At 38.8% G+C, this 18,564-nt stretch overlaps 1 protein-coding gene across 1 annotated transcript; it reads left to right on the plus strand.

Annotated features, from left to right (window-relative positions):
• The first annotated feature begins 602 nt into the window (after positions 1-602).
• LOC134752388 (uncharacterized) lies at positions 603-14,738 on the plus strand. Its single transcript, XM_063688096.1, has 7 exons — positions 603-725; positions 1,456-1,536; positions 5,074-5,175; positions 7,241-7,347; positions 8,238-8,426; positions 9,860-10,028; positions 13,029-14,738. The coding sequence occupies exons 2-7, from the start codon at positions 1,456-1,458 to the stop codon at positions 14,625-14,627; spliced, it is 2,247 nt and encodes a 748-aa protein (XP_063544166.1). The 5' UTR covers positions 603-725; the 3' UTR covers positions 14,628-14,738.
• The last annotated feature ends 3,826 nt before the right edge of the window (positions 14,739-18,564 follow it).

An 18,564-nucleotide genomic window follows, 5' to 3' on the forward strand; every position in this document is an offset into this window, starting at 1 on the left:
AATGGATGCTACATGACCATGGTAAGCAATAAGTGCAGCTTCAGGAGATACAGAATCACGTAACTTTCTTAAGGCAAATACAAAACGATCGAGCCTTGAACATATTGATGTTATATGGTCTTTCCAGTTTAGATATGATAGTCGACATCTAGCGTCAAGTAGCGGAATTATCAGTTCTGCTACCCCTCCTTCTTCCACACGACCGAGCATGTCTTGGACCGTCCCTAGTTGGTCCCTAGGTCGCGGTCCGGTGCGCTCGTCTATTAGTGCTTTTATAATGTATATTTTCCATCTGTCAAATAAGGGGTCTGTCCAGATGGGGACAATTATCGTCAATCTGATTAAATTAAATTGACGATCAAATCAGGCCGTGCGGACGATAAATTCGACCGCCGATTATTACCAATTTGTGACGCTAGTATTAGTGTTTTGGAGCATTTTTTATATATTTAGAGCCTTCAAATATTACCATAAATTTAAAATTGGTTAAAGTGGCCAAATCTTCGTTGAGTCCGCACCACCTGATTTGCACGGACAATTTAATCAGATTGGTGAAAAAAATGTTCCCGTCTGGACAGCATTATTTCACACCACTCACCATTGTCAAAGTCAGTCATCTCCATCTGTCAGTCGTCTCGTCGTCCCGTTCGTCGGAGTAAAATGTGAAAATGGGAGAAATTTTATTCCGGCAAAAATAAAACTAAAAACGCAAGCATAAATCAAACGTAAGTACCATTACACGTATTTGCTGAGGATTGATCTAACACTATGTAAATGTCAGTCGCATCACGACGTAAAGTGTAAAAACTGTTTATTTTTATCCTCGTGATCTCTTCCTTCATTCAAGGATATTTATTTATTTTAACAAGAAAAAGTATAGTTTAATGATATATCTTCAAGTAAACTGTAAAATTAAATCTGAATGTCGCTTCTCGACTTATTAAAATATAATGCTTAAGTTATGGTCGGCATTTTGCAGACCATTTTAAAACTTTACGAAAGACAATTTACATCAAGTATTAAATAAAGTCGGATAAGGTTAATACAAATCTTTAAACATTAAATCTTGTTTCTTTGTATTGCAAATTGGTGGTAACTTAGTAGGAATAGTAGTTTACTGTTAATTATTTCTTAGCAGGGGCCTCTGGCACTTTGCCAATCCTGTAACCATCAGCAAAACATTAAATCATTTTACGGTTTAGACTCACTTGTTTTAGTCACTAGCGCGACATGTTTCGGAGAGCCTAAAACAAGTGAGTCTAAACCGTAAAATGATTTAATATTAGTATGTCTCACAACAGTTTAAATTCCATCAGCAAAACATTGCTTGTATGTTAATTTTATGTTTTCATTGACTACTATCAGTTTACACATATATCAAATCGAGAATTTCATTAATGCCTCGTAACGAAAAAAATATATTTGTATTTGTATTATTTGTATTTTTGTTTTCAGATGGCGTTGTTCATGAAGCAGAACTTCTCCCCACCGCTGCTGTCAAGGAAATGGATTGCTATTAAATTTAGGCCTAATGTGGTAAGAGATTAATAACTTTCAACCCTATTAAACGTATTAATAACGGGTCACTCACGTATTTTAAGTCGCAGACGCTCGACATGTTTCACTCCGTACCAAGGAGCGTCATCAGGAGCTCACGGATGTTCTGTTATTAAAACTTTCAACCCCTAATTTAGGGGAAGGTACGGAGGGGGGGGGGTCCAAGTAGGTAGTGACCCTGCCTACACAAACGAGGTCCCGGGTTCAAATCCTGGTGAGTGCATTTATTTGTGTGTTCACCACAGATTGGTCCTGAGTTAAGAATGTTTTCTATATAATCATAGAGTAACTTATACTAGAGCGGTACTGTCATAGTAAATTTTGTAACCCCAGTAAATTCACTGCCATCTGTCGACACACTTTAAAACTAAAAATGAAGATTTATAAAAATACGATAGAGTGTATTTAAATATAGATAAATGATTTTTTTTATTTGCATTAATTATTTTTATGATTTTGACCCATGTTCTTTCACTGATATGCGTTAAAATTGTTAAATAACAAACGAAACCGTCAACGCCATCTATACGACTGTAGGCCAAAACTAGTAGCGCCCTCTGAACGAGAATCAAATTTTCTTGATTTTCGAGGCACGTTTTTTCCTTAGACTGTATCCATCTATTACGGAGTTATATCTATCTTTGATATAATTAAGTACATGTACATGGAATATGTTGAAGACTTCTCATACCTGGGACAACTAGTTTCCTTCAAAAACAGACTCGACAAGGAAGTAGACTACAGGATTAGTAGAGCGTGGCGAAAATATTGGTCTCTAAAATCAATTCTGAAAAGTGACATGTGGATGGCCATAAAGAAAAAGGTATTTGATACTGCTGTCCTACCTACCTTAACTTAAGGTGCCCAAAACTGGAGCCCCATTGAGAAACATATTCATAAACTGAAAATCTGTCAAAGAGCTGTGGAACGGTCAATGTTAAAAATTAAAATTAAGGACAGAATCAGAAACGAAGTCATAAGAGAGAAAACTGGAGTAAAAGATACAATATACGCAATAAAAAAGATCAAATGGGCCTGGGCTGGCCATATATGTCGAACAACGGATAACCGGTGGACTAAACGTGTCACAGAATGGTCACTAATAGGAATAGCGAGTAAACAAAAAAGACCAAATAAAAGATGGAGAGACCAGCTAGTGAACTTTGACAGATACTGGTGGAGAACAGCACAGAATAGGAAGGAATGGAAAAAACTGGGGGAGGCCTTTTCCGCTCAAGCGACATGCAAATAATAAACCAATAATAATTGAAATTTATGTAATTGTAAAAAAAGAAGCATGAAATAAAGGCTATTACTATTACAGTCGCCATCAGATATATCGGAGCGCCCGAGGTGCTTAAAATATCTGAACACGCACTCTAACGCCTTGACAATAGAGGCGTGTTCAGATATTTGTGAGCACCTCGGGCGCTCCGATATATCTGATGGCGACTGTACATAAATACATCTGTCTATTATATTTATATATCGGGTGGAAAAGAATGAGGGACTGTTATTTAAACGGGGGAATTGTTTTCTTCTTCTTCTTCTTCTTTTAAAATTATGGCTTCAGCCCAGTGGGACTATTTCGCCAGTATCAAGGTATTAAGAGGTTTAAAAACGACAAAAATTGTACGGTTGTACAAGACAGTGTACGGTGATTTGTTAGCTCTTGTAAATCGATAGCTAGACTTTACAAGAAGCACGTGGACTACCGGCCGTTGACTCCAAGATGGTGGTTAAACGCGCTTCAAAATTAATTCTCCATTCACTGCACACTACCACATTAGTTTACTGTATAATAAGCTATCGATATTACACTTTAAACAATATTAATGAGCAAAAAACAAAGTAATTAATCACGATGCTAACTATCAAGATGGCGCTCGAACCGGAAGTCCGGGGAATTGTTTTGATTACATACTTTATTTTTTTCACCACACCAGCTGGTAAAGGCTCTCTTGACTGTTCAAAAACGAATGAGAAAGTTGCATTTTATCCACGTGTGTGGCAAAGTGATCAAATGCAAATTTTGAGTTGTTTCCTTATGCTGATAGAATTGACTTTTATAAATGTGGTATTTTCTATAAAAAGGGACCTTATTGTCGATGGCGCTTACGCCATTATTAACGATGCTCCGATATAAATACACTCGCGACGCTGTGCGGCGTAAGCGCCATCGACAATAAGGTCCCTTTTCATAAAAAACGCCCCAAATGATGATTTCTAATGATAAATATTTAATAACGTTAATTTTGAATTGACTTAGTTTGATTTTGTTTGATATTTTACGGTTAGTATTTTCCTTGCGTTGGTGTGGTGCAAAATTCTGTATGTTTCAACCCTAGCAAGTAGATGATGAATGACATGACATGTGTCAATTTAAAATGTAAATAACTTTTTAGGGTTGTCACTGATATAAAAATATTTCATTTTAATGGTTTTGTTTTACTTTTTAATCCAGCTTTACGGTTGTAATAAATAAATCATAAATCATATATTTATTGTGTATTTATTTGTAAACATAGGTTTCATAGATCATAAAATTGTATAAAGAAGGTATTGTTGCGAACGCAACCTTTTATTTGTAATGCAGTAGCTAAACGCAGCCGTCGGGCTCGCTTACTATGCGGAGGCTTATTTTAATGCACCAATAGGAGCGCTCCACATAACCTGTATCGCGGCCAATTAGAGGCACCTAAATTTAGACTACCTTTTTACCATTCAAAATTAGCTTAATCACTTTCGCATCAGCCTCCATACTATTACCACCACTTCTACACCTTTAACCGTTTACGTCAACTGTACCTTGTAAAGTAACCAGCACCTATAGATTACACGTTTACTTCAAATCGAAGTCTTTTTATTTGTCGTCGAAACCTGCACGGCGGCTACACCGGTCATCATGTCATCTATGGAAAAATCTTCCTTTATGGTTTTCGATATAAGCCGATACTCCTTGCCTTCATCTACTGCCACTTGTTGCGAGTGTCTTGACAGCAAGATAAGGCGAAGAAGCATTACCAAAACACACGATCGCTTGTCTTTGTGGTTTCCTTTTCTTCCTCAATCACAGCGTAATGTGGTAAATATACCGTCTCATTGTTAACTTCCTCTTCAGTAACTTCTTCAATGTAGTTTAATAAATAAATAAATAAATATAGGACATTCTTACACAGATTGACTAAGTCCCACAGTAAGCTCAAGAAGGCTTGTGTTGTGGGTACTTAGACAACGATATATATAATACCTATACAAATACATAGAAAACACCCAAGACTCAGGAACAAATATCTGTGCTCATCACACAAATAAATGCCCTTACCGGGATTCGAACCCAGGACCATCGGCCTCACAGGCAGGGTCAATACCCACTAGGCCAGACCGGTCGTCAAGTTTAAGTTTCTCATTCTTCCTTTTGTATAATACAAAAGGTAATCACGGTCTATATCCCGGTCAATCTAGTCCGGTCGGTCTAGTGAAACTACCGTGAATCATTCGAAACTTCTTTTGCAGTTGTTGTACAGCCGGGAGCACATTATCTGTATATTAGAGAGTGGGCTGCTTTTTCGAGAGGACAGCGCCACCGTGGAGCAGGAATGCCCGCCTCCTGAAAAGGTAAGGATTTCACTGATTTAAACTCAGGATTTCAACACATTATTAAATTGTAAAACGGGACTTAATCGCGTATTTAAGTTTCAAGATTTACCTCCGACGTTTCGAGGACGGCGTTGTCCCCTTGGTCTCGGTCTCAAAGAAGACTGCCTTAGATAGATAGATAAACCATTTATTCGTTTGCCACAATACACACATATTAAAACACATATTAAAAACAAAAGAAACAGAAGATATACAAAAAAGCAACAAACAAAACTTAAAAAAAATAAAGCGTAGGATTGCTGTGTGCGTTGCAGCAAAACAAGAGGGTTCTGGCTCAGTTATACACTCCGCTCTCTCAAGCGAAGCACTGGTAATTCTGCTAGTTGACTGACATAAGTACATTTAGATTTCATTTTATTTCACTCCGCTGTTTAAGTAGGTAGGTATTTATCATTTCTAAGCGTCGGCAACCCTAGCGTTGTGCTGGTGCGAGTGGTGCGGGGAGCGGCGCGCTGAAGGTCACTCCATTGTATTTTTGTGTAGGTATCAAAACGGTAGGTATTTGCGTTTTCTTTGAGAGTTAAGTATCTGTTCGTAAGAACTATTATATAATCTGTGCTTAAGTTGACATCAAGATCTTCTAGCCGCGCGAGTTTTTCGAACTACCCGCACTTAGTCTTGTTTATCAGCTTGACCGTTTTGCGCACTAGGGATGTTACTCTGACACACAACACTAATTACCTCGCCTCGCGAGAGCAGATTGACGACCCTTTGCCGACCGCTCAGTACTTTTAAACGACTTACTCACACAATGACGCATGCCGCGTGTACAGACGTGCCGTTCACACATAGAAACGCAAGTGATTTTTGATGTATAGCGTGTCCGCCCTGTTCACACATAGAAACGCAAGTGATTTTTGATGTATAGCGTGTCCGCCCTGTGCAGCGGCGGCTGGTGATTCTATATTATGGGTGTTCACTATCACAGTAAAAAACTACACATTCAATTAACCGACACAAAATACGGTCATTGAACTCTCTTATAGAATTTCGCTATTACGAATATCTTGACTACCGATAGACGCTAACTGCAGCTCATTTTACAAATGGATTCTAGGTTGTGAATGTTGTTTTAAAATTTTATGGAAATATGTGCTAAATTGTTAACACATCGGTTTCGGTCCAAGCAAACTCACCGCACAGCCGTCGCCCGGCCCGCCCGCGCCCGCTCCAAACAAGACATATACTTAGGTACATACATGTACTTAGGTAGGTAACACGATAAACTAAAACACCTAGTTACTTTTATCACAGCGACATAACACAACCACGGTGTTTTTGCATATTGATCTTATTTAATGACATATAAGTTTTTGTTTTTGACGAACATTGTTACGAAAGTTCAAGGTTTTCCTTTTATATTGAACTCGAGTCGATTTTGTAAACTTTTTTCACATTCTCCCGTTAAATTCATTCATTTTAAATACCTCACAACAAACAAATTATGTGCACTTACTGCTTAAACTCTTGGTTAATTATTTATAATAAAAAAAATGCCAAAATTCCATTCACGCGCGTACTTTAAAATTGACTACTAACTAAGGTCTGTTTACAAACAAGTGACAATATATGGCGCGCACAATGCGCGCGCATTCGACGAGAGGGCGCAAGGTCAAACGGGCTACGGAGCGCCGCTCCAATTTTACCTCTTTCTTCATAGAAAATCTTCTGTTTCACGTGCGGAACTGTAGCGAAACTTCTCTTTCGCTCTCATTGAATTTCCTATTGATTTTATGTACTAAATCTTTTTCATAGGAGCGCAATCCAAAGCGCTCCGCTTCGCGCGTTACCTATGATTCCTATGAAATTATAGGAGTAGGCCGAGTAGTATAGGCCGTCTATAAACTTATAATGAATAAAGGTAATTATTTAATTGGTATTTTACTTTTGTACGATAGATCTTAAAGAGTAATATATTAATTAGGCACTATAATTTCATTATGATTATTTATGGGAGTGCACTGCACAAGCGCTCCTTAGAGGAAGCCGCGCCTGGCCCTGTGTATAGTTCCCTCTCCCGCAGGTGTGGGCTGTGGCGGGCGGCGGCGGGTGGGGGTGGTGCACGCGCGGGGAGCGGGGCGCGGCGCTACTGGCCGTCAGCGCTTGTGTACTCGCCTTCCCGCCCAAAACGTGAGTTATCTAAATAAATATAATAAAAATGATAAGAAATACTAAAAATACATACAAATTATGGTACCATGTTTTTTTTTATTAAAACAACTTTTTTTTTTAAATGGTATTGATTTTTTAATTTTATCATTTTGATATATCTATTAGTGTCAAGTTTATTGTGATAAATTGTTCATTTTCTATCTATTTAACCTTTTCGACGCCAACGATGGATATATCCTATCCGTAGGTCTAACGCCAAAGACGGATTAATCCGTCACAGACCACAGAGAAACATAGACCTACGTGCATATGCATAAAGTTCAATTTCAGTTTTGACACTTTGGTGACGTGACGTGGCGTCCGAGTGACAGGTTTTCTGTTTGACATGGCGTCGGAAAGGTTAATCACAATTTGTTATAAAATTCATTACCGTCAACCGGGGTCAATAGGGATGGCTGGGGTGAATAGGGACAAAACTTAAAGCGTCATTTACCAGACATTTTGTTAATAACTATCTACACGAATTGTATCATACAAAATCTACTATAATTTTCAATCGAATGATTTTGTGTAGATTTTTTTTAAATTTGTCAGATGAATCACATTTTAAGTTTTGTCCCACCTTACAGAAAACCGCAGCCAAATAACACTAGAACCTACTCATAGTGTTGTGTTCCTGCCGGTAAGTAAGGTTGCCAGAGCTCAACGAGGGAGAGGAGTGTTAGGGTCGGCAACGCGCGTGTAAATCTCCGGTGTTGCAGGCGTCCATAGGCTACGGTACTGCTTACCATCAGGCGGGCCGTATGCTTGATTGCCACCGACGTGGTATAAAAAAAAATATTCACCCCAGCCATCCCTATTCCCCCCGTTTGGACGGTATTGAACAATCTCAATTGTTTTTATTTAAGCGTATCTCGCGGTGCGCTAGGCCGTATCGCCGCCAGCTTAGCTAGCGGCGTGTTAGCCCGCGGCTGGCTCCGCTACTGCGCACGCGCAGTGTCTCGTTTGCCCGCGCTCTGTGACGTCATGCGTCGGTACCTAGCGCTCGCGCGGCGCGCGCAGGCGTGCGTGAGGGACAACGCGTGCCATAACACACTGTGAGTACCACAACACTGTTGCAGTACACCGAGGGAGACGACACGAGCGCAGCGTTGATGACAGAGAGAGACAGCCTATAGTATCGCCGCTAGCTTTCGTTTGTGATATCGCAGCCCGCGGCTCCGTGTCCCGTCACAGAACAGTCGCGACACTCGTGACATCTGATGTCAAGTAACGGCACGTTATCTTTTCGCGGATTAGCAAAGTAATATTTTGGTATTAATTAATGTGGATTTCCGCCTGATTCTATTCTTTATTCAAATAGCGGTACCGATAAATCCTCTACTTGACTGATATCGACTACGAAATAGCCCGCGTTTTGCTAAGAAAACAGATCTATGGAGCAGGGATGTTGCGGATGCCGATTTTTAAAGGCTCACATCCGCGAATGCGGATACGGATGTCGAGATTAGGCACATAAAAAACGTCAAAAATTACAGTAGTAATTTTTATTTAAAGAAAAAAACGAAACTTTTAGTATTTAAACAAGAATATAGGTGCCCCACTATCGCATTACTATACTAAAGTCCAAATAAAACAAACTTTTCACTTCTTGTCGATGTCCGTCATAGGCTAAAGTGCTCGATCGACGAATCACAAAAACGAAACGAGATTCCTATTGGCTAATGACGAAATTGCCTAGCACTTTCGCCGCCGCTAAGACGTTCCTGTATCTACCTGTTCCACATCCGCATCCGCATTAAGCTCCGCATCGATTTTGACGAATTTACCTAGCACTTTCGCCGCCGCTAAGACGTTCCTGTACCTACCTGTTCCACATCCGCATCCGCATTAAGCTCCGCATCGATTTTATGCGGATGCGGATGCGGATGTTAAAAATAATGCGGAAGTTCCGCGGTTGCTAATGCGGATGCGAATATTCGCAATATCCCTGCTATGGAGTTAGCACTTTGTCCTTACCTACTTATTTTTCTATGGTTATAGTTACTGTCTTCACTTCACTAACAGTCCTTGGTATGATCAGGTTTTTGCTTGATTATAATAATAATAAAGCTTTATTTGTCCATGCAAAAAAAGTAATAATACAATAATTAATAACAATATGAAGTAGATAATTTTATGTAACATTCAATGTAACTATTTTTTTATTTTTTACATTTATAATTATTGATTGTAAACACTTAAATAGTTAATTTACCATTAATTAAATTAATTTCGCAGAATAATTAGTTATAATTAGTTTTTTTTTATTGTTCTTAAATGGACCCCCTTCGGGTAAAAGCCTCCTCCAAGGTATACCACTTTTTCCTGTCTTTGGCTGTGTTTAGCCAACCTCGGCCTGCTGTTAACGCTATTTCATCTGCCCATCTTGCGTACGGGTGGCCTCTTGATCTTTTTCCTGGCGGCACGGACCAGTCTACCGCTCTCCGAGTCTCGCGGTTTTGCTTGATTAATTAACGCTTATATTCAGGGGCTCGGTGTCGCAAGCGCTGCAAGCCACACACGAGCTGCTGTGTCGCCAGCAGGCGGCGCTGGCGACGCTCATGTCGCGCGCGTCGGTCGCGTTGCTAGGCAACGCGCCGTGGCTGAGGGACGACCTGGCCTGGGCCGAGCTGCCGAATGCTACAGATCCTGTGCAGGTACTTTATATAGTCTTCATTTCAAATAACTTGAATGAATGTGTGTGTACTACACCTTACTCACACACGCGCATAGGTGACTATAGTATTTAGGGCCATGTACATGATATTTATCTTATTATACGTCTAAACTCGAACCTATAGTTGCTTTCTTTAACGCCGAACCTCACATGGCGACCCTGCCAGTGCGGCCTTGCGCTGCACCACAGAATGAGACCGGCCACGCACCGCCCCGCCCCGACTCGAATTCCGTCGTCCCGCGAAAGCAGATTGACGGCCGTTTGCCGCCGCTCAGTACTGTTTTTAAACAACTTACACTATGACGCATGCCGCGTGTACAGACGTGCCGTTCACACATAGACACGCAAGTGATTTTTGATGTATAGCGTGTCCGCCCTGTGCTTCCGTCTAAGACGGTAATCTGTTAAACAAAGGCCATTGTTCCTTTTGTGCGAGAGCGGTCGCCCATTGTGTACAAATGAGTCTAGCGTGTGCTACGGCGCGTGCAATTGTCAGAGACAATGGTACACAATGGGCGACCGCACGCACAAAAGGAACAATGGCTTTTGTTTAACAGATTACCGTCTTAGACAAAAAAGTCATTTGGAAAGATGCATACTATACACGGTGGCAAAAGAATAAGTGCATTCCCGTTGCCAGGGAGGTTTTGGGATTATACTGAGCAACTTTTACTATGGGAACAAATACGAAATCGCGAAAAAAATTTGGCTGTGTCATACATTCTGGCTGGTCCATGTTCTGAGGGAGGGTACATTTTTTTTCGCGATTTCGTGGTTGGTCCGATAGTAAAAGTTGCTCAGTATAATCCCAAAACCTCCCTAGCAACGGAAATGCACTTATTTTTTAGCCACCCTGTATATAAATATTGATCTGATTTGCACAACTGAATACGTTTTTTTGCAAAGTTTTTAGGTTAGGTTAGTATTTTTTTGGTAATTTTTTATTGTACCGATTCCACGAGAATGTCGCTTACGTAACACTTTTGCCTTGCGCATAAGCTACCTCAATCAAATCCATAAGCTCGAGAATATACTGCCAATTTGTTAGCCAAGTCACGACACCCCAGACCCATGATATCGCTTTCTCAGCATTGTCAGAAGTATTAGAAGAATGGCATTAAAGCAACATTCTTGTGAAATTCCCCATTTCAGATTTCCATCGACGCTTTTTAACATAGATAAAATTTATACCACAAAAATTTTAGTTTAAAACAGGGCTCGGAACCGGTATTTTTTTAAAACCCCGAAATAGCCCAATATTTTGTTTTTTTTTTAATGCTCATTACGTAGGACCGAATCATGTATTTAGGAAACAATTTTGCATTATTAAAACGTCCCATTAAAAATGAAATTATAAACAAAAGAACGTAATAATACCGGTATTTTTGTATGGAGCAAATACCGGTTTCCGACCCCTGGTTTAAAATAGATACCACATGTAGACACACACACACACACACACACACACACACACACACACACACACACACACACACGCACACGCACGCATGCACAAGCACAAGCATGTTAAATAAAAATAGAAATTCATGGTAATATTATATAATATCCGTTTATTTTTCTACCCATTTATTTCTTCCATACGGTAAATTCTACTACCTGAAGGTTGTCTGTAAGAGATCGCTTTTTAGCGATAAGACCGCCTGTTGTTGCTTAGTTCGCTATGTTAATTATAATGTATCTAAATTTGTTTTAACTATGCACAATAAAGAATATATTATTATTATTATTATAATATGTATTAAATTAAACTTAGTTTTTAATCTAAAGTACCTAATGTACCTATCTTACCTTATAATAAGTATAAGCTTAAGATTTAAGATAATTTAATTTAAGATAATTTTGGTAAACCTTGTACTTAATGGAAGAGCGGAGCCTTCTGGCACAAGTATCTTTTTACTTAAAAGAAGGTTCTTGTTTCGATCCTAGTTAAAACCTGTTGTGTACCCAATAAATCATTTTTCATTTTCATTTTCATTTTTAACCAACTTCAAAATGTGGGAGGTTCATTATTTTATCGTAACTCGTGGATTTGCTCTCGGAAACCGACATTGTACAGTGTAACTGTTGATATCTAAATACTACTTATATATTTGTAATAAATACTGTTATTAATGTTCTTAGGCCCTGTCTTCACTTTCCATCAGGTGTGAGTGTGACTAGGGCCAATCGCCGATCAGTTTATAATAATAATAACAAAAAAAAACTGTTTTCGGTGTTTTTTTTTTGTAAGATCTACACAAGAGCAAAACATAAACCTGCGCGATGACCGAATCAGGGGTCGGAAACCGGTATTTGCTCCATACAAAAATACCGGTATTATTACGTTCTTTTTCGTTCTTTTGTTTATAATTTAATTTTTAATGGGACGTTTTAATAATGCAAAATTGTTTCCTAAATACATGATTCAGTCCTACGTAATGAGCATAAAAAAATTCAAAATATTGGGCTATTTCGGGGTTTTAAAAAAATACCGGTTCCGAGCCCTGGACCGAATCTTCCGTCGCAAGTTTCACGCGGCGCGCCATAAGAAATCAGAAATTATTTATTTGCATTGATATAATATGGGGTTGTTACAATACATTTGTTTTACAGTTCATGTATCTAGCTTGCATGCAAGCGTGCAAATTTAATATCAATGAAATTACGGTGTTGCAGGCGTCCATAGGCTACGGTAACTGCTTACCATCAGGCGGGCCGTATGCTTGATTGCCACCGACGTGGTATAATTTTTTTTTACACACAATACATTTAAATCAATATAAAATGTCAAATAGAAATACTTAATTAAAAAAAGTTAACATAATAGGCATATCACAATACAATTATATAACTAAGTACTTATGACTAATTTAAGTTCATTTGTTACCTTTCCTTCTAATTTCCTGGCGTTACGCCCCCTCTTAACTCTTCGTTATTACAGAAATTTTAAGCCCCCTTTAAATCTTCTTCGTTATTACAGAAAATCCACCACGCGTTCCTAGTCGTCCAATCCACTTTGCTGAAGCACATCGCAATGGCACACTTTACACAGCCTTTGCACACTCAACACGTTTTCAAGAATCACAACGAACGGCTATACTGGATACACACAGTACTATTACAACACTTGCTTGAAGAATTCGAAGAAAATTATGACGCTTTAGACCGTATGTATAGAATATTCAAGAATTATGGAAGCAAAGATGTTGAAAGGAAAAGCTTTCCTGTGAACGATAGGTGGTTGTATTCTGAAGTCCATAGCGGAGTCGCCAGAACATGTTTAGATTTAAAAATGGCACTTGAGAAATGCACTAATCTAGACATGTTTCTAGACTCCTGTGCTATTAATGATCAAGAGCTAGATTTAGATGTGCTTAATGAAGATATTGATAATCTTATTGATGAATTAGCTAAGTGTTTAAACACTATGCAAAGCTCTCAAATTAGGCTAAAGAAGTTGCAAAGAAAATTCAATATTGAAGAAGAGAGGAAGGAGGAAAGTGAATCGGAAGAGGAAGTGGTTTTGAGAATAGAAGATAAACCAATTGAAGTTAAAGATGAAGTATTCTATTTGCTCAAAACTGAGGAAGATAATGAAAGGGAAGATATAGCTGATGTGACGACAGCCCCGGGTAAGAAGGAGAGAGAAGCAACGAAGTTTATGCTTAATGAGTTAAAGAGGAAACTAATAAAGAGAGAAGACGTTATGAGAGAGAGGGAGAGGCAAGCTTTAGTTAAAACTATGCCTGAATTGAAAGTCGTTCCTGAATTCCCAAGACAAATGGAGGACTATACGGACAAAAAGGGGTTTATAAAGAAAATCCTCAAAGACAGTAATAAGGACAGACTGTTTAAAGATTATAAAATAGGTTCTAAGACAAAACGTAAAAGGAAATATAAGATTAATGTAAATAAATATGAAAGTGAATCTGAAATTAAAGATACTATAGAAGCTAATGCTAAATTAAGTGCTAAAAGTAAAATAATAAGCATTTCTAGTAAGAATAAGGAATTGATACTCACAAAATGGAATAAAAAACAATCTAAACCAGAATCAAACTATTCTTCAGAGAAAGAGACTGAAGGATCTTTCAGTCAAGCTTTTAATAATACTGTCAATAACGCTGTCAATAAAACCATCAATGAAGCTGTCAATAAACTACATCCAAAACTTGAATCGAACTACACATCTGACAAAGAATCCGAAAGCCAAGGCGTCAATAATACTGTCAATAAAACTGTCAATCAATCAGCTAATAATCAAATAAAATTCACAAAAAAAGATTTAGATTTTTCCACATCTTCTGAAAGCGATTATGACCACGAACACCAGATGGCGTTGTTGAAAGATATTAGGAGGCACAGAGTTGCAAGGAAAAAAAATCATCCCGTCAAACGTGTGTCCATAGACATTGTAGACGAGAGTTTAAAGCCCATAGAGTACAGTTTTGGAACTGGTATGGCTATGGCGTCAGTGTTGCAGGTTAATAATTTGAGAATGCCCAATATGGGGGCTGAGGAGGTTTTCATTGGGGACGGGGAGGTTTCTAATGATAGCGGGAATGATGAAGATGCTTAATTTCGTCAATTTTATATTAATTGATTTTTTTAAGATGTTAAGAATTAATATTGTCTTCGGTTACCGCGATAGTTACTCATGAAATAAAACTATGAAAACGGATTATATCGCGTATATTGAATTTATAATACAAATAAATAAATAAATTCAATTAATCCGTTTTCATAGTTTTATTTCATGTTAAGCATTAGTTATTTACGATACAAGTGCGAAAAAGAGGTTGCAACGAGTGGCGAATTTTTAAATCGACACGAGTCGCGAATTACCTATTCGCACCTGTATCGTACTACGTTTTACAGTACATATGGCCCTTTAAATTTTCGAGTTACGTAAAGTGCTTATTATAGCACCGTTGTCGTAATGCAGCACCAGGTGTACTGTAAAAAGCTTTTATGGTTTAACAAGGGATAAACCATAGAGAAAGAGAAATAATACTCATAAAGAGTATGATAGTGTGTTGTGAGGGTTTCGAATGTTTCGATTATCGATGCACGAAAGTCTAATTTAGCTGCAGAGCGAAGCAAAATATTTCACTTCACAACTACGACATAACAAACCTAATGCTTATTAATATTTATAATTTAAAATCAGCGTATAAATCTTATTTACAAACCAACGAGAAGAAAAAGCTGTTTAGATTAACAAGATTTGTGTTGATTTACCAATAGATATCAACAGTGGCGTACCCAGGCGTGGGCGAATGGGGCCTTCGCCCACGGCCTCGCACTTAGGCCTCACGAGCGCTTTTTCAACGCGCATTAAAAAAGCGCTTGAATCTGCCCGCACGCTAGATTCGATTTAAAAACCAAGGCTTAAAGTTGAAAATCCAACGCTTGATAAAAAGCGCTGCCGCCATCGTGTGAATAAATACACGTTTCCATTTGTGTCATTCAAACGCTTTTTTAACATGAGCCGAACCCCACATAACGTGGGATAAGGGCAGGAAGAAGAAGAAACGCTTCTTTAACGCGCGTTGAAAGCGCTCGTGTTTATGAGGCCTTAGGGGGGGCCTCGCAAAGCCAACTTTTTATTACTTTGGGAAAACACTTAAAAAAGGGCCTCGCAGATGTGGTTTTGCCCACGGCTAGATTAGTTCACGTTACGCCACTGGATATCAAATAATACTTAAATCGAGCTTTTGGAAGTATGCAAGAAAAATATTTATATTGGTGTCGATAATCTATTTAAATGTTTGTTATTTTAAAAATCTGTGTGCATTACAATGGCTTTAGATATACAGGTTGGCTAAAAAATAAGGGCATACCCGTTGCCAGGGAGGTTTTAGAATTACACTGAGCAACTTTTACTAGCCAGCCACGAAATCCCGAAAATTTTTTTTGGCTAGTCCATTTTAATTTTCCAGGGTAATTTTTTTTGCGATTTCTTGGTTGGTCCCATAGTAAAAGTTGCTCAGTATAATCCCAAAACCTCCCTGGCAACGGGAATGCACTTATTTTTTAGCCACCGTGTATAATATGGCCGAGTGAAATCATCAATTTTAATGAAACTTATTTTAAAATCAAAAAAACTAATAAATTTAATTATGATTGTGATGTCTGTGCTATTATAGTCAGTATCGAAATACTGTGATTATAATAATTGACAATTGTATATGATTAATAGAAATAATAATAATAATTAAATTATTGCATTTATATTTGCCGTTTTTTTTTTCTTCCCAAAACTGGTAAATGTAAAATAATAGTTGTAGTTTTGACAGCTAAAGTAGATGGCGCTATATGATGTGATATTTGTGGTTGATATTAGCAAAGAGAATTGACTAGGTATAGAGGATTATTGTCATAGTAAATTTTGTAGTCTTTCGACAGTTTGTATCTTTCCTATAAAATACATGTAACTTTCGAAAAAAACAAAGCTGACGTTTATCTGAAAATACAATCATACACGTATAATACCTGTTTTATACTGTGTATTTTATATGTTTATTTAGGTAACAATGACTTGATTTAATAATTACCCCATGGTCCCGTGATAAAGCAAAACATAGGGCGTAGCGGTAAGAGCGTGCGACTTTCAATCCGGAGGTCGCGGGTTCAAACCCCCGGCTCGTACCAATGAGTTTTTCGGAACTTATGTACGGAATATCATTTGATATTTATACCAGTCGCTTTTCGGTGAAGGAAAACATCGTGAGGAAACCGGACTAATCCTAACAAGGCCTAGTTTCCCCCTCTGGGTTGGAAGGTCAGATGGCAATCGCTTTCGTAAAAACTAGTGCCTACGCCAATTCTTAGGATTAGTTGTCAAGCGGACCCGAGGCTCCCATGAGCCGTGGCAAAATGCCGGGATAGCGCGAGGAAGATGATGAATAATAATATTTTTGTATTTTACTTTTATAAACATATTGTAAAAAGCCTAGCCTAAGTAAAAAAATAAAATAATATTAATATTAAGACTAAAATATTAATAATAATTGACAATTTCAACCTCTTTAGTTAACTGATAGAGATATAGTCTGAGCGAAATGAAAAGTCACCTGTTTGTATGAGAGCCAATACATTCCGGGTCACTATTTGTTTTGGAGTAAAACAGGAGTAGAAAATTAAAAAACGGTGGTAGATCTTAACACACGTGTAATGTCTCTGTCTGACACATACAAGCCAGGAATAAAAAGTAAAAAAGCGCCTGCGAGTTTAGCATGGCAAATACATCTAAAAGATTTCTTGCTTAGATTTAAACATGCCCCCGGGGTTGAAAGAAGCCTTTCAAGCAGAATCGGTAGCCACAGGAAGAGGACAAATCTTGCTGAAAGCGCGTCGAACGACTCCTCCAGCTGTCTTCACGTCAGCCACTCGTGATATACCATCCTGTCCAGAGTGAATGGCTACAATGCGTCCCAGTCTCCATTTCAACGGAGGAAGATTGTCCTCCTTCAGCACAACGAGGGTATTATTTTTGAGGGAATCGTGGTTGATTCTCCACTTGACACGCTGTTGCAGTTCTGGGACGTACTCTTTAGTCCACCGAGCCCAGAAATGTTGACGGAGCTGTTCGATTCGGTGGAATCGTGTCAGATGCTGGTAAGTGTGGTCCCGCAGATCCTGCACCGGCAATGAGGTGAGTGAGCGTCCGACAAGAAAATGTCCAGGGGTGAGCGCTGAGAGATCGTCCGGGTGTGATGACAGAGGCGTGAGTGGCCGAGAATTCAACAGGGCTTCAATATTGATGAGTGTAGAGTTAAGCTGTTCATAGGTTAAGTTACAATTTCCCAACACTCGTTGCAAATGAAATTTAACTGATTTGACACCCGCCTCCCAAAGACCCCCGAAGTGAGGTGCATAAGCAGGCAGAAAATGAAAGCTAGTGTTTTTACTAGCCAACGTCTCAGCCAAAGAGTTGCAGTTTTCCTTCAGAAACTTTGTAATTTCATTATAGGCTCCGACAAATGCAGTGCCGTTATCGGAGTAAATGTTGTCTGGCTGTCCCCGGCGAGACATAAAGCGAGACAGTGCCAGCAAGTAAGTTTTACTAGTTAAATCTCCCACCAATTCTAAATGTATCGCCTTGGTTGTGAAGCATATAAAAATAGCAACATAAACTTTAACTAGTGCGCAACCACGACCTTGACGGCTGGCTGCCATGAGTGGACCTGCGTAGTCCACGCCCACATTCCTAAACGGGTAGCCTCCAGGTGACAACCGAGAATTTGGCAAATTCCCCATCAGTGGAGCAATTACTTGTCCTTTCATAATTTTACAACGCACACACTGATGGTAGCAAGCCTTTGCCAAATTACGACCTCCTATGGGCCAATAGGTTTCCTTAATTGTTGCTAACAACAGCTGAGGCGGTGCATGGAGAAGCCTTTTATGTTCCTGATTAAATAATAATTTTGTGAATCGATGTGTGGACTGTAAAATAATGGGATGTTTTTTCTCGTACGGAAATTCTGAATTGGAAAGACGGCCTCCCACAC

The sequence above is a fragment of the Cydia strobilella genome, chromosome 24, assembly GCF_947568885.1.
Source record: "Cydia strobilella chromosome 24, ilCydStro3.1, whole genome shotgun sequence".
NCBI lineage: Eukaryota > Metazoa > Arthropoda > Insecta > Lepidoptera > Tortricidae > Cydia > Cydia strobilella.

Coding starts and splice junctions, on each gene's coding strand:
- LOC134752388 (XM_063688096.1), top strand. CDS start 1,456: ATGGCGTTGTTCATGAAGCAGAACTTCTCCCCACCGCTGCTGTCAAGG. Junction 1,537..5,073: donor TTAAATTTAGGCCTAATGTG/GTAAGAGATTAA, acceptor CTTCTTTTGCAG/TTGTTGTACAGCCGGGAGCA. Junction 7,348..8,237: donor CTCGCCTTCCCGCCCAAAAC/GTGAGTTATCTA, acceptor TTTTTATTTAAG/CGTATCTCGCGGTGCGCTAG.